Source organism: Ctenopharyngodon idella, chromosome 19 (assembly GCF_019924925.1).
Source record: "Ctenopharyngodon idella isolate HZGC_01 chromosome 19, HZGC01, whole genome shotgun sequence".
Lineage (NCBI taxonomy): Eukaryota > Metazoa > Chordata > Actinopteri > Cypriniformes > Xenocyprididae > Ctenopharyngodon > Ctenopharyngodon idella.
Window position 1 is genome coordinate 17,227,107 of NC_067238.1, and position 21,389 is coordinate 17,248,495.

A 21,389-nucleotide genomic window follows, 5' to 3' on the forward strand; every position below is an offset into this window, starting at 1 on the left:
ATTAGTTGTGTGGACTACTTGAACATTCCTGTAAACTTCTCTTTTTGTGTTTCACAGGTAAAAGAACAACATGAGGGTGAGTAAATGACAGAACTGTGTATTTTCAGCTGAACTGTCTCTTTAAGAAGTTTGGCTTTGAGATGCAGAAGATACAGCGAGAGATCTGGACGCAGACAGAGGGAGGACAGAGGGACACGGGAGGGAGGGATGGATGGAGAGATATTCAATTTCAGATTTATGGCTGCGGTGCGGCCCAAATGCAGCATGAACAAAACCCAGAGGAGACACAGCAGTTCAGACGCTTCACACCAAACCTGACAACATCTAGATCTGAAGAAGCACACAGTCTTACTGATGTCAGCTGCTTATTTACTCTTTTGTGCGATAAACTGAGATTATGAACTATGGAAGCCCGTTTCCGCCACTAAATAAAAAAATAAAAAGAGTAATTGCGACTTTTTATCTCAGAATTCTGACTTTTTATCTCGCAATTGCGAGTTTATATCTCAGAATTCTGACTTTTTTTCTCGCAATTCTGACTTTTTTCCTCGCAATTGCGAGTTTATTTCTCAGAATTCTGACTTTTTTTCTCGCAATTCTGACTTTTTTTCTCGCAATTGCGAGTTTATATATCAGAATTCTGACTTTTTTTTTCTCGCAATTAACTGACAGACAGTTTTTCTGTCTGTAACAATTCCGGACATCCAACATTTCTTGTACATCCAACGATAGCCGTGCTGCCGTCCTGATGTCTGAAGCTGTTGGTGTAGAAAATGTGCCACTTCAGCTTCGTCTGTTTTATTGCGCCTCCACCACAGCTGATTCTTATTATTATTACTATTAAATTGTTATTATTGTGTCAAATTCATTAGTGTATCCATTCTGTTAAAAACAACTTTTATTCACCAAATACTTCCACTGTATTTGCAGAATTGCATGATTTTACCCTTGAATGCCCCCTTTTATGGAGCCACCAGACTTGAGTTACAAAGTTGATGAAACATGATAGGTATTGGTGTTTTAGTATTAAGCCCACTAGATGGCAGTAAAAGCTGTTTTTTCTCCTTGAAACGAAACAATGATACTCATGTACAAGGTTACCGTGGAAACATGCTATATGCATATTCCTGCATAATGCATATGTCCGGAGACTAATCTTTATGTGTCTCCTCCAGTAAAATCAAAATTTCTTTATTGGTAAATCCGCGCTGAAAATAATCCTTTATGAGGTCTTCCATTTTATGTAGAATAATAACGAAGCACCAATCCTAATGGTCAGTCGCAGTGAAAGGCAACGCAAGCAAAGTAAGAAGTCAGAATTCTGACTTTATATCACGCAATTGCGAGTTTATATCTCAGAATTCTGACTTTATAACTCGCAATTGTGAGATATAAACTCGCAATTGCGAGATAAAAAGTCAGAATTCTGAGATAAAAAGTCGCAATTACTCTTTTTTTTTTTTTATTTAGTGGCGGAAACGGGCTTCCATAATGAACAACCCCCTAATGGTAAGAATTAAACTTTGACATTTCGTTGAGAAGAGGTGTGCTATTACTAAGGGAATGCACTTAAAGGGGACCTATTATGCCACTTTCACAAGATGTAATATAAGTCTCTGGTGTCTCCAGAATGTGTCTGTGAAGTTTCAGCTCAAAATACCCCACAGATCATTTATTATAGCTTGTCAAATTTGCCCCTATTTGGGTGTGAGCAAAAACACGCCGTTTTTGTGTGTGTCCCTTTAAATGCAAATGAGCTGCTGCTCCCGGCCCCCTTTCCAGAAGAGGGCGGAGCTTTAACAGCTCACGCTTCGGTTGCTCAACAACAACAAAGCTGGAGAATCTCACGCAGCCAAAATGAGGATTGTCAGTAACGGTGTTCAGCCTTACATTGTTCAAACCGGAGTCGACACTGATGGAGAGACTCAGGAAGAAGTTACAACTTTTAGAATGAAACTGGACGTTTCTGAATGGTTAGTGGATAAATGTAGTTGCTGTGGAGTTGATTCAACTCATCGACTAGCATGTGCCGTCATGTTAATCTTTTGTGCAAAATCTAATGTTTTCAACATTGATAATAATCAGAAATGTTTCTTGAGCAGCAAATCATCATATTAGAATGATTTCTGAAGGATCATGTGACACTGAAGACTGGAGTAATGATGCTGAAACGGGTTTTTACTGAAGCATATTTACAGTCTTTTACCATTAAATTTTTTAAAATGTAGTTATAAAAACAGACATTATATTTGAATCTAGGATGATGTATTTTCTTGTCCCATTTTTGTTCTGAATGTCTGCCTGTTGTTTCTGTTCATGGGAGTTTTGTTTCTCGCTGTAGGTTCATGTGTGTCTGCGCTCTTGTGGTTAACTTCACCTCTCAGCTGGTCATTTACACCACCCTGAAAATTCATCACATCACAATCTTTCTCCCCAGCCACAGTTACGCTCCTTGTTTGTTTAGTATTCTGCTCAGTCAAGTAATAGCTGATTTTTCTTTTCAGTTTATCCGCAGATCTCCGACAACAGAGTGAGAGGAAATTATCCTCGACTGGAGTGCTGGGAGGGCGAGAGGAAATGGATGGAGAGGCCGGTCTTATCTGCGGGACCGCTCCGTTCCCAAAACCCCTGGGCTGAAGAACTGGATCTGGCAGGTCCTGGGTTTACTGCGGTCCCTGACCGCCCACTACCTGCAGGGCTCAAATAGCCTCTCTTGTGTTTTTATGATGCATGATTTGGATTGAAAGTTCTTGTGAAACCTTCTTCTGAGAAAACATACTTTTGCCTTCTTCAACGGCAAGTCAGGTGGCAAACGCTCCGTCGGCGTAACTCTTTCCTTGCCAAACTCTGTCTTTTTTAATATATTTCTAAAAAGTTTAAGTACTTTGGTAATAACTATTCTTAGTAATGTTTTTTAAGAAATATGCTTAACACAAGCATACTTTAAGTGAAGTTTTAGTGTATTTACAGAAAGCATACTTGTTTTACTCTTTCTCAAAGTATATTTTATGTGTACTTCGTGTAAGAACATTTCCATTAGAACTGATCAAAGCACATTTTCTCTTGTAATACTGTATTTGTTTCACACACAGTATTTGGTCACTCAGGTTTAAATGACATCTTGCCTCAAAAGTCAGATTTGAGGTTACTTCATATTACTATAGTTTTTTTTTTTTTTTACAGGCAGTTTCACTTTGTTGAGTTGAGATGGGAGAAAAAAATGGCATGAAATTATGAAACAAATATTAATGGAAAAAATCATTTATTGAACAAGCATTTTTTTTTTTTTTTTTTTTCATTTAAAATGTATAGCAGCACATACATTATGTTTTCAGATTTAATTATTAGGATCATTACTTTGTAAAGGTGGTGCGCCTATGGGGTTCAGGCTGCAGGATTTCCAAATGACTACAGAAACCTTATCAGAAAGATGGTAGAAAACTGTACATTTCTTGTCTATCACCACCCACTACTACTTATACCAACAACAGAAATAAGCGCAGTTACAATAGCAAAATATGTGGGACAGTGTTGCTATAGTGTGACGATACTGTATTACAATAGCTACATTCTAAAAAAAGATGGTTCTTTAAAGGTTCTTTACACATAGTGACAGTTCTATTTAGAACCGTATCGTCCTGAAGAACCCTTTATATGCTGAAATGGTTCTTTGTGTTCGACTTTAGGGTTCTTTATTCCCGCCTTTTTGTTTTTCAAATCTGTAACTGTCAGTCACTTCATTACAGATTTTCTGGAGCTCAACCATCAAACTACACAGACTGTCAACACACTCTCAACAGGTAAATGATTTCTTTCTTAAAATGTCTGTAAATTTGAACTTTAAATTTGTAACTTTTTTTTTTTTTTTCACTTTTTAGTTTATCAGAACATTTAGGAATGACCAGCTCTGTTCAGTTAAGGGTTCTTCTCTCCACTTCTCCTCTAAGCAAGTAACAGAGATAATGACTTTATGATCCATATTGATTTTTTTAATTATTACTTTATGCATAAACATACCCAGTAACAAAAAAACAAACAAGCATTAAAGCTGTCCCATGACTTTATATCACTTTTCCTTTTTTACATTGTAAAGGGCTTACATAACTGTCAATTTTTGCTACTTTTGCCTTCATAAACATAATTATTTTTACAGAAACAAATGGAAAAGACAGACTGTAACTCTATACTCAGTTGTGTATTTCAGATGCTGTCACATGATCTCATAACCTCATCATCTGCAGAGAGAAACCGACATCAATGACACCAAAATGATGAACTTCAGACATCATCGAGGATTGTGAAGATATTTCACTGGAACTTGCTCTTTCTAATTTGTTTTACTTCCTTATGTATTTATTCATGTTCAGTGTGAGTTGCCATTTATTAATGTATTCAGCTAATAACTGTTGTCACACATTTTTGCTACAATTATGTCAATAAAAAAATTAAAATTACATAATTGACAAAATATGTTGTTGTTTTTTTTAATCTAAACCCTATGAGAGGCTACAACACATAAGAACAGGCTGATAAAAAAAAATAATATATAAAAATTAATATTATGATACTAAAATTAATTATATAAAGATATTAATATGCTAATAATAATGAAAATAAACATATTAAAGAGGTTATTTATAAAACCATTAAGGTCATATAAAGCACTTTTAAAGCAGGTTCTTTATGGAACCTTATAAAAAGGGTTTTGTTATTGTAACAAGCTGAAGAACCCTAATTTGGTACTGTTTAGAACCATTTTTCTTTAGAGTGTAGCACTTCAAAGTTAATACTGAATCAAAACTAGTTAGCACATCATTTGTATTTAAAAAGGGTTTAATGACAATATCTACTAATCGTACCCAGCATATATTTAAAATGTTACCTGAGAGAGAGGAAGAGAGAGAGACTTTAGAAAAGAGAAGAGAGAAAGAGCCAGAGCAATGAAGACCCAGCGAAAAGAAGAGACAGAAAATAAAGAAAGAGACCAGAAAAAGAAGAGTTAGAGCAACAGTTACAATCTTCTTTTATCTCTTCCTTGACCATGTGACTGAAACTCAAATGTAAGACATTCAAACTGACCAATCAGAAGATTAAAATTTCCCCCACTGTACTAAAGGTGTGACAGTTCATTGACCCCTGATGTACACACATCTCGACCTGTACAGGCCTTGATCACTATCAGCACCTCTTTGACTTTTGGAATTCCAAATGTAAAATAAAGAGAGAGCGGGGGATGAGACAGCAAAGCAAACATCTTTGTCTATTTTAAAATATCTTTGGATATTTTCAACCTTACAACTTTCATCTCCTAATTCATATTGGGGTGTAAATTCATTTATTGTATTTGACAGGTGTGATGATCAGTGGAGTTGAGTTTTTACCTCCATCATTAATGCCTGGGCTAAAATATGGATAGAGTTTGTCAGTGAAAGACTGACCAGTGAAAGAGTAGATATGAGAGCTGGACTCCACATCATAAAAGGAGACCAGACCCTCCTCATAATCCACAAACACACCGACCCGCTGCGGCTTCACTCTCAGACACAGAGAGACGAGAGAATCAGCACAGGCTTTATATTCATTCTCATTCCTCAGCCGCACAGACCAGAATCCATTACTGGGTCTCGCTGTGATCTCTCCCTTCCTGTCAATGGATTCCCTGACCACTCCTAAATCCCAGTCAGTCTTTCCCTTCACCTGCACCTCAAAATAAAATCTCCCTGAGGAGAATCCCTCCTTTCCCAGGACAATTGGATATCTATCAAATCTCTCTGGTTTGTCTGGGAGTTTCTGTTTAATGTCTCCATGTCTCACTTGTTTTCCATCATCAGACAGGATGAGTTCAGGATGAGCTGTATCAGGATCCAGAGTCACATCCACTGAGAAAACAGAGAATATGAATCACATCTTAAAACAGACATTTTGTGATGATGTTTTTAATATTTAATCAGTGTTTAATCATCCTGTAGGTCAGTGATGAAGCTGTGAGTATATGAATGTAATCTAGTGTAGTTCAGACACACACTGTACCTTCATACTGCTGCATCCTCTTCAGATCTGTAGAGACACATGACAATAAAACACCATCAGATCTTTGACATGTTTTAAGATTTAAGGTTATATTTAAAGAATTGAGTACAAGATCATGTTTTATCTGATCAATGTCTCTGCTGATATTTAGAGAATCAAACAGAAACCCCTATTGCTTTGAGTTTGAGCTCTTAATATTTCTTCTTTTTTACAAACAGATATAATTTTACAAATGTTGAATGGTGAAATATTTTATGCAAGTTATTTTTGTGTCCAATGTTATTCATCTCAGTTTTGGAGTGGTTTAGTGTTGTGGTTATTTAAATAAATTCGATAAATAAAAATAGATCATTAAAATTAAAGTCCAGCACTCCAAAGCTGTTTGAGCAACAGGTCTGAAATTCTCCTCTAAAGAAGAACGAATGTGCATCTTAAACCCTTGATTTCTATCAGTTTGATTTTCTTCTGCTAAACTGATTTTTATCTGAAACATATTCACAAAACTTAGGTGAGACAGTTGAAAAGACCAAAATTACAGAAAATGTATATTTCTTTCTCATCAAAAAATGTGTTTGCAGATGAACTAAAGTCTCATGGTTGTAGTTACAGGGATGAAGCTTCTAGTACAATAATTTATACTATATTATAGTACATGAATTTACTGCATGTTTTCTGAAATTAGAGCTGAAAATGAGCTGCTCTCTTCAAGAAGAACTGTGAGCTGATGATAATGAGACACAAACACATTTTCAGACACAATTTCAGTCATGACAACTCTTGGAGTGGATTAAATTCAACCAGTATTTATTGGCATATTTAAAGTATATATATTTAAAGATGATAAATATATGTATCTGTACAGTGTATTTGATATTGACGTACCAGTTAGTGTGAGTTTCTCCTGTAGAGTGTCCTGCAGTTGAGTCAGAGCTCTCCTCAGAGTCTCCAGACTCTCGTCAGTCTTCACACTGATCTCAGACCAGTTCCTGGTGTTTCTAGAGCTGCACAGGGATGAGTAAATCTACAGCAGGAGAAATCCTTCAGCATGGGGAGTGTTATGGTGTCATATACTGCATTATCATTGATCAGAGAGATGTTGACTGACCTGTAGGAGGTGGAGGTGATCTTCAGTGTGTGAGAGCTGCTCCAGCTCAGTGTTTCTCATCTTTAGCTCAGTGATCTCCTGCTCCAGCTCTTCAATGAGCTCTTCCTCCTGTTTCTCTGCTGCTTTCTGCTGCTCCTCCATGATCTCCAGCAGTTCAGTCTGACATCTCTCAATGGAGCGGATGAGATCAGTGAAGAGCTCAACACGGGCTGCTTTCTCCTTCTCTGTGTTTCTCTGCTCAAACAGGACAATCAACACATTATTAGTGGTGTTTGATAAGACAAGAATCAGTGTTACTATTGCTCACACTTCAGTGTTTTTCAAAATCCCTCAACTGAAGTATTAAACTTCATCATCCTTCATTATTTCATAAACTTCATTATACTTCAAAATGCACAATTCTTCTCTGATCTTTTCTCTTTTGTAATGTCTCTCAGTCATCTCTCTTTCTACAGTCTTTCTTCAAATCTCCCTCTTGCTCACTCTCTCTCCTCCCCCATCATGAGTGGACACGCCCCCTACTGCTGATTGGCTATAAAGTGTGCTCCCCCACCCACCATAATGGTAATATGTAGAGGAATTATGAGAGAAATAAAAGGAAAAAATTGGGAGATGGAGGGGTTTTGGAAGAATTGTTCCTGGGACGGCGCAATGACTGCTGCTTATATACATTTGTAATGATGATCGACAGGACTGGCTATTCCCGAATCTATGTTTAGAACTTCATATAATTACATTATTTTAAACTCACTTTTCTGACTTCTGCTGAGTGTTTGACGTCTTGAATCTTCTTGATTCTGTCCTGGATCATCTGCTGCACGTCTTTCTGTGTCTTCATCAGTTGAGTCTATAGACACAGAACAACACAATATATTTTCATAACTGATTCATTTATATCACAGGTGTCAAACTCAGTTCCTGGAGGGCCACAGCCCTGCAGAGTTTAGTTCCAGCCCTAATTAAATGCACCTGATTCAGCTAATCAAGTCCTTCAGGCTTATTTGAAAGCTACAGGTATGTTTGTTGGAGCAGGGCTGTGGCCCTCCAGGAACTGAGTTTGACACCCCTGATTTATATGAAAGAGCATGTGATTCCTCATGATATAAGCACTTTAAAATCAGTTTTGTCAGTAACTTCTACCTTCTGCTCTTCATTCTCTTCTTCTATAGGAACAGTGTTGTGGTTCTTGTGGTCTTTCACAGCACACATCGGACACACACATGTCTGATCATCTCTACAGAACAGCTCCAGAGGTCTCTCATGTTTCTGACATATATAGTCCTCCAGATTCCTCACAGGATTGATCAGTTTGTGTTTCTTTAAACCTGCCACTCTTAAATGAGTCTCCAGGTGAGTTTCACAGTAAGAGCTCTGACACACCAGACACGACTTCAGGGCTTTCAGCTTTCTTTCCTCACAGAAGTCACACAGAACTTCAGGTTTTTTTAGAACTTCAGGTCTTTTCTCAGGACTTTTCTTTTTATAGTGATCTACGAGCTCTCGGAGTGTGGTATTAATCTTGAGATCAGGTCTGATCTTGAATGTTTCTTTACAATATGGACAGTTGCAGGTCTGGCTGTTGTCCCAGCACTTATTCAGACAGGTCTTGCAGAAGTTGTGTCCACATGGAGTGCTGACTGGATCAGTGAACACGTCCAGACATATCGAGCACTGAAGCTCCTTAGTCAGTGGACCGCTGGAGGATGACATCGCTGGACAGTGAAATGATGAAGAGAAATCACCTACACTACTAGTCTGGAGACACTTGAAAAACACTGAATGCAAGTTTCTCGTGATCTTAGAGACATTTTGTTTGAAAGACTTTTGTGTAAATTATTGAAATGATGACGATGAGTTTATTACACAGATGAGTAGGAAAAGAATCAACAAGTTAAAAAGAATCCCATGATTCACCTCATGAAGTTGGTTGAATGTAAATCAAATATAATTTTTCTCAAATATATAAGAGATCATGTACAAGCTGATCATTACTGCAAAATGAACCCAGGCGAGCTGATCAGTACCCTGATGTGAAGTAGTACTGTACATTTTGGGTTATTGACTTACATGGAGGAAGAGAGTCAACACTCCGTCTCCTGGTTTTTCTTGCTTTTATTGATGTTGGTGAAGATTCTGCCATTGTTCTTTCCTTCTTCAAGACTTTTCAAGAAATTAAAAAAAACGTATTGTATTATACAACATTATTATGACCAGTGGACTGATCTAAGCCCATTTGCTCCTTCTAATACTGTATTTGTTTTACACACAGTTTTTGGTCACTGAGGTTTAAATGAAATCTTGTCTCAAAAGTCAGATTTGGGGTTACTTCATATTCTCTCATGACCATTTAATAAATATATTTATATTAAAGTTTTAAAATCTCATTGATAGTGAGAGAAACACAATCACTCCTCATACGACCTGCTGTTTAGATCAGAAACAACAAGTACAAAGTAGGTCATATCCTTACCTATGAATAAATATATATCTCCACAGAATAAACATAAATATTGTATGACCAAGTGTAGTTTGTATGACTAAGTATAGTTTTAATGAATATAAATGTGATTTTCAGCTGCAGTTTAACAGGTTTGTCAAGTCTGTCTGCAGCTCATTTTTCTTCCTGTTTCTTTAGTCTTAATATAATGTGACAAAATGACAGAAACACCAAACTTTACTTTACAACCAATGAAATGACACTTTTAATACAATTCTGATATCATTTCAGTGCAGTAAACAGTTGAGTATTTGACATGCTTAAACCTGATTCAGTTCAACTCATTCCAGTTCAACATAAACCTACTAAACCAGATCACTTCCATCAGAAACCTGTTCGGCTCAATCTCTCTTATATTTCTATCATTACCTGTGAGTATCAGATGTGTCCACAAGGATCTCTGAACGGCTCAATAAATATTCTGTTGTTTAAAAAGGTTGATCGTTTCAGGTGTTCATGTTGTTGTTGATCAAGTTACTTTCACTTTCTCTGAATCTGAACTACAGTGATGTCAGAGCTCCTCCTGTATTTACACATTTACATTTGTCTCTGTATTCAGTGTGTTGAGTTCATGTGTGTCTGTTTGTATTGGGCCTGATGTTTCTATCAGATTAATCTCAGTGTTTGTATATATAGTCTATACAAGTGGACCAAAGAAGAAATATTTGTACGAATTTCTAAATGTCTTTTGTGATCCACAGAAGAAAGTCACATGATGAGTAAATGATGACAGAATGCTGCTCTTCCTTTAAAACATCTTCAGTCTTTTCAAACATAATTGAGGTTGAATCCCTGTGTTTGTCAGAATGATTCCTCTGTTGATCTGTTGAGAGAAAATAGTTTGACATGCTTGAACTGTTAGTATGTAGAAGCTCAAACTAATGTAATGACCTCAGAGAATTGTTATTCAATTTGTTTCATGTCTTTGTTTATTGTAGGTAATTTGCACAAATAATATAATGTAAAGGGGATAATCATAGACTGTAAAAAAGGAAGGTGTGGAGATCTGTCTTGGAGCAGGTGATCATGTGTTGGTGAGGGACCTGTCAGAAAGAGGCGGCCCAGGAAAACTGTGAGTGTACTGGGAAAAGCAAACGTATGTGGTGAAAGAAAGGAGAGGAGGGGATGATCCAGTGTATGTAGTAGAACCACTGGATGGACCTGGAAATGAAAGAGTGCTGCAACAGAACCTTCTATATCCTTGCCCATACCTGGTCGATAAGCGGGGACAGCCAATGTTCATCTGGAAAGAAAAGGATGTCAGAGGGACAGATCAAAACAGGAAGCACAACCATGACGGATACTCACCATGACAGAACAGACAGTTCCAGTGACGAGGAGTTTGACTTGTGGGTTCAACGCAGAGAACAGGAACAGATCTGGATCCACCTGCAGCAGAATTCCACCCTAGAAGAGAGGAGAGAAACAGGAAACCTGAAAAAGAAGAAATCGTTGACAAATCTGTAAACCCAACGGATCTGGAGGGGCATCCAGAGGAGTCTGATGAAGAGGTGCTGGGAGATCTTCAAGAGGAGCAGGAGCTGGAGGAAGGATCCATAAAGCCAAGCATGAAGAAGGTGACTTGGCATCAGAACCTATGAGGAGAACTTTTTCTTTAATATATAGTAAACTTAACGATCACACTGCAAAGCCTCTTTCTATTAAAACTATCTAGAATCGTGAACAGATTTTGACTCATCAGTCGACTGGGAGAGGGTGTGGTCTACTCTAATCTTAACTTCTAAAAACTTGGCTCATCTTATTCATTTCATCAATAGATCATACCTAACCCCTTACAAGAGGTTTAAAATGAAACTGCAATTGACCTATAACTGCGATATCTGTATCACTGTATCTTCCACAAGTTTTGGGAATCCAATTGTTGTCAAGCTATGGACTCTGTGAATTCTGTTTTGTCCTTTTTACTACAAATTGTTTACATCTCTAATCCAGGTTTATGTCTTCTCAATGACGATTCTAACTCCTCTATACGTTCATTAAAGGAGAAAATGTTGTTTGCTGGTTTTACAGAGGCAAAGAAGACAAAACTGGTTTACTGCGTACATGTGTGCAAAAATATTTTGGATTCATAGCCTCCTTAAAACAGTGGCTTGTGAATGTACAACAGCGCAAATTAACAAGGCTAAACCTAGTACCATTGATGCATGGCAATGTTTTTCTTTCAACATTTTGGACTATATAAAGTAATGACCATATATAGTATTTTTTTTTCTTTTCTTTTTTCCCCCCCTTTTTCTTACAGATTTTAAAATTAGTGATAATATGTTTGTTGGTCCCCCTTCCCTGTTTGTTTGTTTGAATGGATGTTATTTTGTTAATCAAAAGACAATAAAAAGTTGATCACAAAGAAAAAAAAACGAAGAATCCCTAAATGAATCAGCCGTTTTGAATGAATCATTTGACTGAATGATTCAATGACTCATCCGTTAAAAGAATGAACGAATCGTGGCTGTCTTTATGAGTCATTAAATCATTCATTAGGGCAATTTGAAACATTACTGTGTTGCTCTGAGAATGACTTTACTGCGACATCAAGAAAACAAGAACTTATACAGATAAATTTTTTGCCCCATTTCTTGAATTTTAGGGGCATTTTATTATTTTGGTGGCATTCTCGCTCCAAGCCCCCGTTAATTTCCGCCCCTGGTGTGTGCGCGGCAGGGGGCAGGGCTCTTTTTCGTGGAGGCCCGTTTCAAGTGAAAAGGGTGAAGCAAAGCAAAGGCCGCTACTGGTCGTATGGACTATGCTTTGATAGTACTTTTTAGGCATTTTTGTAGCTTGACAGTGTCCGTCCCCATTCTAAACATTCTATTTGTGTTTGTTTTGGGGTGAACTATTACTTGAAATGGATTTATGGTGATCTCTGTGCAGGTGTTTGTTTCAGTGCAGCGGAGGGGGGTTCGCTTTACAGCTCCAGACATTTTTAAAAATCATCTGTGCTGTAAACGGTCTCCTGCGCTTTTGCCTACTGTTCACACACGGAAACATTAACTGCTCTGCACGGACGCTGTCATTGTCTCCTTACTGTATTTCTTCTCGTTTTATTTCTTATTCAAGATCAATATTTACCCAGCAGCCCCTGGGGCTCAGGATTACCTCATATTCTCCAGGTCCAGCTGTGCTTTCTCAGCGTCTCCATAGCAACCTCAGGAATGTGCACATCATGTTTATCCTACTGCCAGGAAAACAGAGAGAGAGAGAGAGAGAGAGATTAAGGAAAGGTTTCTCTCAGGTTCTTCACTTGAGTCACAGATACCTGTCTTACGCTGGTTTTTTGTGTTAAAATTAAAATCTTTTCATGTCATGTGACATGTAATGATTGGCAGTCACTTCACAGTTAGATAGTTTGGGGTCAGTAAGATTTTTTTAATGTTTTTTAGTCTCTTCTGTTCACTAAGGCTGTATTTATTTGATCAAAAATGCAGTATAAACTGTAATATTTTGACATATTATTACGGTTTAAAATGAATGTGAATATATTTAAAAATGTAATCTGTGCTTATGTGATGTCACATCATTTTAAATCATTCATTACATCAGTAATTCTGACATGACTTGTACGCATCATAATGTTCTACAGTTAGTTTTGCTTCAAACGGTGTTCCGATGATTCCAAAAGAATTCCAAATATTGAAACCAAGCTTAATGCAGTGCAAAAATAAGCAAACCTGCTGGAAACTGAGAAAACTGGGGAAAAAAAAAAAACACGAAGAGGTCCCTCAAGTGGGCTTCAATGAATTTGTAAAATAGATTTTGTCCAGTAAAAATATAAACAAGTTGCTGGTATTTTGTGTCTGAATTTCAGTTACTCAATATTAGCTTCTTCTTGAACTGTTGTATAAAGGCAATATCTCACTCATGATTTCATGCACTGAATATGATACTCGGTACAACAACACTGCTTTAAAAAAAGCATTTTCTCTAAAAGTAATGACTGCCTCAGATTCTCTCTTCTCAAATGAAATGAAAGCTGGATGGACATTTGGGCATAAATAGATTTTATCTTTTTTGGCATTGTGAAGTCATGCCAACATCATCTACCCTTTAATGATGATGGAGTGTTTTGGTTTCCGTCTGTATTTAGCAGATCAGCATGAGTGTTTCTTACGAACTGAAAGACCACATAAATCAGCACCCGCTGACTGTGTTCTGGGACACACTGCAAGAAAACCCACCAGCCGCCCACACGCATCTATCTGCTCCTCTACCTCAGCATTTAATATCACACTCATCGCCTGGCTAAAGAATAAAAGCTTCTTAACCGATCCACCTCCATGTGTAAATGTTGCTACTTCATCAGAAACTCATTTTTTTGTGGTCAGAAAACAGAAGTTTAAGTCCTTGATGCCTGCAAGATCTGTAATGAGGGACTTTATTTTGAGAGACAGACAGATAGATAGATAGATAGATAGATAGATAGATAGATAGATAGATAGACAGACAAACAGACAGACAGACAGATAGATAGATAGATAGATAGATAGATAGATTAGAAAACACAGTTTCTCTTAAAAGTGACCAGTGGAAACTTTGTCTTTTCCATGGCAACTGTCAACTATTTGCACTAATTTGCAAAAGAAAAGCTGTGGAAGTGTAGTGTGCTCTTGGGGAATGTTATATTTGGTCTTTCTCTGTAATAGAAGTCTCATTATTTAGCCTTTCAGTGCACCAGGAAACCGAACAAACAGACCGAGTGACCCTTTGTCAAGCACCTCTTCCCCTCTCAGGATCATTGCGGCCCTCGAGCATCAAATGGCACAGCTCAGCACGGAGAGGGCATGCGGACGTCCCTCGAGTGGCCTTCTTTGAATTTGTAGAATAGATTTTGTCCACAACTGGAGACATTAAAAGAGGACACACTCTGGGTGGAATTAAGAGACATATTAAAACAGCAGGACTGGGATCATGGACTGTTGCCAAAAAGGATCTAACTTCACGGACCTGACCGGATTTTGAAATTGCATTTGGTGATCCACGCGACCCACCTTTTCAACAACAAAACTGCCCATCTTTTCAAAAGCAGGAGACTTTAATCTGTGGTTTAAATGCATGAAGTCTGATCATGTGCTGTTTAATCATATTGCATTTCCTAATTTAGGCTCTTATTTTTGTTTTAAACTATGGATATGCAAAGGTCATTTCTGAGTCCTGCAGTGTTTGATTTGGTCAGTGATGTGGACTTCATGGAGATGGTGCCAAACAAAAACGTTTTGGCGCCAAAGGAGACCCACAGCACAGATTGCAATGGACGATACCAGGACTTGACTTCCATCCACGCGCTCGACATCTCAACAGCTCGATCAAATGACTTTTACGCGCTGTCATCATCGCCCACCGCGTCTCCGGTGCTGACCGTGAGCGCCAGTAACGGGAAAGCCAAACGCAAACGGGTGATCAGCACCGTGCAGCGCCAGGCCGCGAACATCCGCGAGCGCAAACGGATGTTCAGCCTCAACGAGGCGTTTGACCGGCTGCGCAGGAAGGTTCCCACGTTCGCCTACGAGAAGAGACTGTCACGGATAGAGACTCTGCGCCTGGCCATCGTCTACATCGCCTTCATGACGGACATACTCGAAAACAACTGAACTTATATTCAATATTTCAAATGCATTGTTTAGATGAGCGTTTATTAAGGTACACAAAGTTTATTATGGAAACAAATATCGATTATAATTATTATGTTGTTGCAGGCCTACTTTTATGGCATAGACTCTGTAATGATTGCTGGACTTAATCATATTAAAAATTGGACAGCAAAATCGGACGTCTATCTATCTATCTATCTATCTATCTATCTATCCATCTCATTCAGGAATAAATGTATTTGGCTTATTGGGAAGGTTTTACAGCTGAAAGGGGCTTAGTCCAAAACTTCTATGGAATGATTCATTATGATCTTATTTGACTCTTATAATCCTTTAGGATATTGTGTAATATTTATTCAGTTAAGAACTATACTGGAATAATGTTTTGCTACTGGACAGTTACCCAGTAAATCTCATATGTAGGAGTTTGACATCCAGAAATACTCCAAAAGTAACTGTTCATGTCCAAAAGTAGCATTTTGACATATTGGAAACAAATGTTAATTAGCCTATATTTTAAAAAATCACATTAGGATCCTTTAGGATTGAGTTCCAAATAATGATAGATTTTCAACAGGAATTCTATATAAATTGCTGCATTTTGGAGGGATTTTTTGATGTGGCATTTCGGTGTTTTTGAGGTTTTCGGGTGTCTTTCGGGTATGTGGATTTGTTTCAAGACTGTTGACAGGGTTCAGTGGACAACTATTACAAATCAACCTAGAACAGGTGCGCCGCCTGGACCTTTGGTTCCCAAAATGACCATACGTGGACACTTTTTGAATAGAATATTCAAGTCATTTCAAACATTTATGTATAGCGCGCATTGTACACCGTACAATATAAACAACACATGTCTGTCATCTATGCGATTTGGTGAATCTTCAAGTCAAATCACAGATGTGAGATGCGCATTTACGCACGATGAGACGCATGGATAAGTTTCGTCAGTGCGCCACCTTGCGGAATCTTTAAACCTTGGACTTAACACTTAAAAGGGAGCGTCTCCACGGTCTTGTGACATCTAGAAGCCTAAATTTGAATGAATAATGCTGCTAAGTTATATGACATTTACAGAAATTTAAGTAAGACTTCTGTTTGTGTGGGTCTGTGCAGATAATGCAGGCGCTGGATCTATGTGAAAGCAAAAGGCCAGTTTGGGGAGTGTGTTTGTGTTGGACCGAAGAGGCCACACAGTTTGCGCGTCGTCTGCGCTTGGCGACCCGCTGCGTATGAAAACGGTGCAGAAGGAAACCTGACTCTGCAATAACACTAACACAGACATGCATTTCAGAACATGTTCAAATAAACAATGAGGTCTACTTAGCCAACCCAGATTGGCTCTTTTCTTTTACAGTGACTTGAGGTGGATTTCAACCCACTGGCATCCACTGATTAATCGCATCCAAAAGAAAAGTTTGTTTTTACGTAATATATGTGTGTACTGTGTATATTTATTATGTATATATAAATACACACACATACATGTATTAGAAATATTTACAATATATATATATATATATATATATATATATATTAGATATAAATATTTTATATATAAATAGAATATATTTTTGTTAAATATATACATGCATGTGTGTGTATTTATATATACATAACAAATATACACAGTGCACACACACATATATTATGTAAAAACAAACTTTTCTTTTGGATGCGATTAATCGTGATTAATCGTTTGACAACACTAATTATTTTAATACATTAAATACAATAAGAATGTAATGCATCGCTACTGACCAAAGAAAATCCTTAATGTTAAACTTTTGCGCGTGCACGCTGCATTTTGAGAGCATTTGTGGTCCAACATTGACAGTCACAAATCATAAAATCTCTCCACTCATTCCAGAAACCACTCTAAAATCTGTCCAGTTGAAAAGCCCTGTTAATGATTTCATATTAATCACTGTAATGGATTCAGTACTGAATGTTTCAGTATTTTTTTTTTTTTTTTTCGTTTAAAAGAAATGTATTCTATCCTATTGTATTCTATTCTATTCTACAACATCTACAGAAGACTAAAAGGCTAAATATGTTCAGTTCAGCAGCTCATTTATCAAAATTAATCATCAGCCTATGATAAATTTGTCAACACATGTTTCAGTATTTTCGTTGGATCATACTAATAATAGTCTACATTCACTATTTTGACGGCATGATGGATGTTATAATTTTAATATGGTTGGAGTAGGATGACAGCACCTCTGAAAATCCCCAAAATAGATTCTATTCTATTCTATTTTATATTTGAATTACATAAACATCAACATCAGTGTATGAGTGAATATGTCATGAGTGTGTATGTTGTGTTTAGTTTAAATGAAGCGCTGTGATTGGCCCATCATGATGGCTTCTTGTGTAACGGAAACCTTTTGGATCTCGGCTCTCTCCCGCCTCTCCTCTCTTACGTCAAGCCGCTTCTTGTCCAATCACAGGCCGCCCCAAAAAGTTTGCGCCTTCCAGACTATAAGAGCCTCCAAACTTCCCTTCAAGTTTGAGAAACACCTCTGTGACGCACGAGGAGCCACCCTGAGAGAGGGACGCGAGCCTTTAACCCCATCCCGCTGGAGACAGGGAATCTACGAACATACTATCAGAGCTTTTCCTCTGACTTCAAAGGTGATGTTTGAGGAAGAGGCGATGCACGAGGAGTCCAGCTCCCCGGAGTCTCCAGTGGACAGTCTGGGGAACAGTGAGGAGGAGCTCGACAGGCGACAACAGAAGCGCTGCAGCAGGAAAAGACGCCCGAGCAGGAAGAACGGCGAGGATTCTGACAGCCCCACGCCCGGGAAGAGAAGCAAAAAGTGCAGCAACAGCAGCGGCGGCAGCCCGCAGTCTCTGGAGGACCTGCAGACGCAGCGCGTCATGGCGAACGTGCGCGAGCGTCAGAGGACTCAGTCTCTGAACGAGGCGTTCGCGTCCCTGCGCAAAATCATCCCCACGTTACCCTCGGACAAACTCAGCAAGATACAGACTCTCAAACTGGCCGCCCGGTACATTGATTTCCTCTGTCAGGTTCTGCAGAGCGACGAGCTGGACTCCAAAATGTCCAGCTGCAGTTATGTGGCGCACGAGAGACTCAGTTACGCGTTTTCTGTATGGAGAATGGAGGGCGCGTGGTCCATGTCAACATCACACTAACGCATGGATGCGCGCTTTTGACGCAGCATGGTATGCGATGCAAAACTTTACGCATTTCAAAAGTCGCTTGAAAATGAAGGGATCCTTGAAGGTTTTCGGATGATATTAATAGTCTACCAGACAAAACAATTTGGACACACTTAAATTATCTTAAAAACTTCTAGAAGTTTATGTTTAAATATTTCACATTCGTTTTCTAGACAAATATAGGGTGAATTCAGGTTGACTGGACACTTTTTGCCATTGAGATAACTGGGAAAGGTGTCCCAGTCAACCTGAATTCACCCTATATTTGTCTAGAAAACGAACCACCCTGAATTAACCTAACTTATTACATATATTTAGTTTGTGTGCATGGATAGTGAAAAGCATCCCAGGATGCACCTCGTGAAGTTGGTTGATTAATGTTTTGAGCAAGAAGTTGGAGTTTTAAACAACGAAGAAATATTTCATTTTCAGTTTTCACATGTTTTGGTCACTACATTATCCACAAACTTCCATCTGTGTTATTTAATGCTCGTTTTATAATATTTCTGTGGTGTAGAAATTAGTGATAGGCCAAATAAAGAAAGAGTAAATGTGTCCAAACTTTTGGCTGATAAACTACCTGTCATGCTTAAAAGATTCTCTCCTGCATTTTCAAAACATGGTTCTTTGAGGAACATAAACAAAACGGTTATTCAGCACTAAAAATAGTTCATAATTTGGTGCTAAATATTTTTTTAAAGTTCGTGCAACCAAAGTTGGGGGGATTTTGCAAACGTCATTTATTCTGGGATTGTCTTTATAAATACTATTAAGTTAAGAGGTCAGTTAAGTAATTAAATGCATGTTATTATTAGATAAATGTTCCATCGTGTTGTACTATATTCTCATGGATTTTTTATAACACACTTTCATCTTTGTTTTTTCAGATTTTCGGCCATAAGCATCGAGTCAGAGCAGCTGAACTCACTGGAAGGACCGACACTAAACAACGGCGAAAATAAGGATTATAAAGGGAAAATTCCGGAGCATCATGACGTCGTTGCAAGCACTTACAGTTGTGAACTACGACATGGGACCAGGAATTACACTCAGATCTGGGCTGTTGTGACTGTGAATGTGGAAAACATGTGCTTCTGTCGACCAACAGAGACTCGCTGCAGTTCTGACAGCAGAAGAGAGCGTGCCGTCATATTTATTTCTGAAGGAAAAACAGAACGAATGAAGGAAATCGGCTCAACACTTTCTTTGACTGGTCCTAGAAAAGACATTTATTTATTTATTAATGATTGTCAGAATGCAGAGAGATCTGGTGTCTACATGCATTTTCTATTTTAAATACGATGTAAATATGTATATTTTCTGCAATAAAACATGGTTTGAAACGTACCTATTTTAGCATGTTGTTACTGCAGTCATGCAATATGAAGGGATTTCAAAAATACATTAAAAAAGACGAAAAGTATTTTTGTACACAGAAACAACTGCAATAATCATTCGATAAGCCTGATCTGCCGTTGTTATAAAAAACGTTTATTAAAAAAAAAAAAAAAAATCGTTCTAGAAGAAAATACTTTCTCATCAACATAAAGGCCCACTCAACTCAGTTTTGTTTTTCTTAAGTATTAAGATGCTGTTACGACAAGGACATTTGCAAGGAAAGTATTTTAAACTTAAATGAAGGAGATTTATCCTAACCCGGAGATAATGCTAATTATTATTAATAAATATTTTTCGAGTTGTTTTCACCCAAAATCTGTCATTTTATTTAGTAGTAATGATTTTAAGCATTTGGACGAATTAAATAGGCCTACAAAAACTGTTGTAATAATAGGGGTTACACACAAATTATGTTTGCATGTTATTTTCTACTATAACAGATAACACGTAAAAAAAAAAATAACATAGTAAACAATAAATGTTTCTGCAGTAATTACGACATTTGTGTCATTTTGCGCGGGCATTTTAACCCAAAAGGACAGCATATGACAGCAGGTCTGGGAAAGCGTTTAGGATGTTGTGAAGAATCATTTGAAGGTGTGTAACGGGCTCCAAACATGTATGGAATTCCCAGATGTCTATAAAACGAAGGGTCGGGAAGGTCACGGAAAGGTGCAGGGGGTCAAACACGAGCATTTTACAACCGAGAGTCTTTTATCAATTCAGAGAGAAAAATTACGAATCGATAAATCAGCAAACAATTAAAATGTAGGAATAATCAAGAATAATAAATATGATTAAAAAAAAAAAACTAAAGGCGGGAAATAAAATAAAGAAACGCGGGAGGTTTTAATATAACCCTATTTATTGTAGGCCTAATGTATAAATTATCAATTAAATATCGACGTGATCACCACAGAAAGCCACAAGAAAAATTTTTTTCCGTATAGAATTTTAAGACGTCGTGTTTTATGAGGCCCGCACGCGGTTTAGGCGGGAATCTGGCGTTTGTTTCTGCTGTCGGTTTCCAGTCAGAAACACGTTAAATGACGCTTCAATCCAAGGGTTTGGGGACTTGTAGTGGGAGAGAGAGTAAAAGAGAGAGCCCAGGCACCTGAATCAAACTTATTTTTACCAGATGTTGTTAATATTTTTCTTACCGTCACGTGAATAGAACAGATGTTGAGTTGCCTCAGACCCGCCTTCACATGCACGCATTCAGTCTGACACAAATATCTTTTGAGTTTCTTTAAAAGAAGTTAGACTCGATGGGATAATGATGGAATGATAAACCTGATGTTTGTGGGAAAGGTTTTGCGCGCGCGCGTTTTGAACTTCAAACTTTAACCGACAAAAGGACGTGGAAAAGTCTATGATTTTTTTCTCTCTCTCTTGCTTTGGACATCTGTTGGAGTTGTGCAGGGATTTCATCACGCGCTGAGGATATACTGCAGAATGCTTCTGGTAATTAATTCTCTAAACTTAGATTCTCGCTTGCATCTGCATAGTTTGAACACGGTGTGTCTCAAATTATCGAGCTGAGCTGGATATACTGCAGTTTTGC

General features: G+C 37.9%; 3 protein-coding genes across 3 annotated transcripts; 2 read left to right on the forward strand and 1 right to left on the reverse strand.

The window, feature by feature from the left end:
- Positions 1-2,502: 2,502 nt before the first annotated feature.
- On the reverse strand, positions 2,503-10,549 carry LOC127501588 (E3 ubiquitin-protein ligase TRIM39-like). Its single transcript, XM_051873638.1, has 8 exons — positions 10,002-10,549; positions 9,203-9,295; positions 8,276-8,847; positions 7,887-7,982; positions 7,136-7,369; positions 6,913-7,051; positions 6,031-6,057; positions 2,503-5,879 (listed from the first exon to the last, which is right to left on the reverse strand). The coding sequence occupies exons 2-8, from the start codon at positions 9,273-9,275 to the stop codon at positions 5,332-5,334; spliced, it is 1,689 nt and encodes a 562-aa protein (XP_051729598.1). The 5' UTR covers positions 9,276-9,295; positions 10,002-10,549; the 3' UTR covers positions 2,503-5,331.
- Positions 10,550-14,440: 3,891 nt separating this feature from the next.
- Positions 14,441-15,295, forward strand: LOC127501593 (basic helix-loop-helix transcription factor amos). The gene has a single exon (XM_051873644.1). The coding sequence runs from the start codon at positions 14,774-14,776 to the stop codon at positions 15,236-15,238; it is 465 nt and encodes a 154-aa protein (XP_051729604.1). The 5' UTR covers positions 14,441-14,773; the 3' UTR covers positions 15,239-15,295.
- Positions 15,296-17,733: 2,438 nt separating this feature from the next.
- On the forward strand, positions 17,734-19,774 carry twist1a (twist family bHLH transcription factor 1a). The gene is made up of 2 exons (XM_051873643.1): positions 17,734-18,430; positions 19,315-19,774. Exon 1 carries the CDS (start codon positions 17,882-17,884, stop codon positions 18,398-18,400), a length of 519 nt encoding a protein of 172 aa, XP_051729603.1. The 5' UTR covers positions 17,734-17,881; the 3' UTR covers positions 18,401-18,430; positions 19,315-19,774.
- Positions 19,775-21,389: the final 1,615 nt, after the last annotated feature.

What these genes read in the sequence shown, in the direction of transcription:
- LOC127501593 (XM_051873644.1), top strand. Translation starts at nt 14,774, where the DNA reads ATGGATATGCAAAGGTCATTTCTGAGTCCTGCAGTGTTTGATTTGGTC.
- twist1a (XM_051873643.1), top strand. Translation starts at nt 17,882, where the DNA reads ATGTTTGAGGAAGAGGCGATGCACGAGGAGTCCAGCTCCCCGGAGTCT.
- LOC127501588 (XM_051873638.1), bottom strand. Translation starts at nt 9,275, where the DNA reads ATGGCAGAATCTTCACCAACATCAATAAAAGCAAGAAAAACCAGGAGA. An exon ending in ACTCAGCAGAAGTCAGAAAA is followed by an intron (nt 7,370 to 7,886) that starts GTGAGTTTAAAA and finishes CTGTTTGAGCAG; the next exon opens with AGAAACACAGAGAAGGAGAA. An exon ending in GAGGATGCAGCAGTATGAAG is followed by an intron (nt 5,880 to 6,030) that starts GTACAGTGTGTG and finishes CTGTTTTCTCAG; the next exon opens with TGGATGTGACTCTGGATCCT.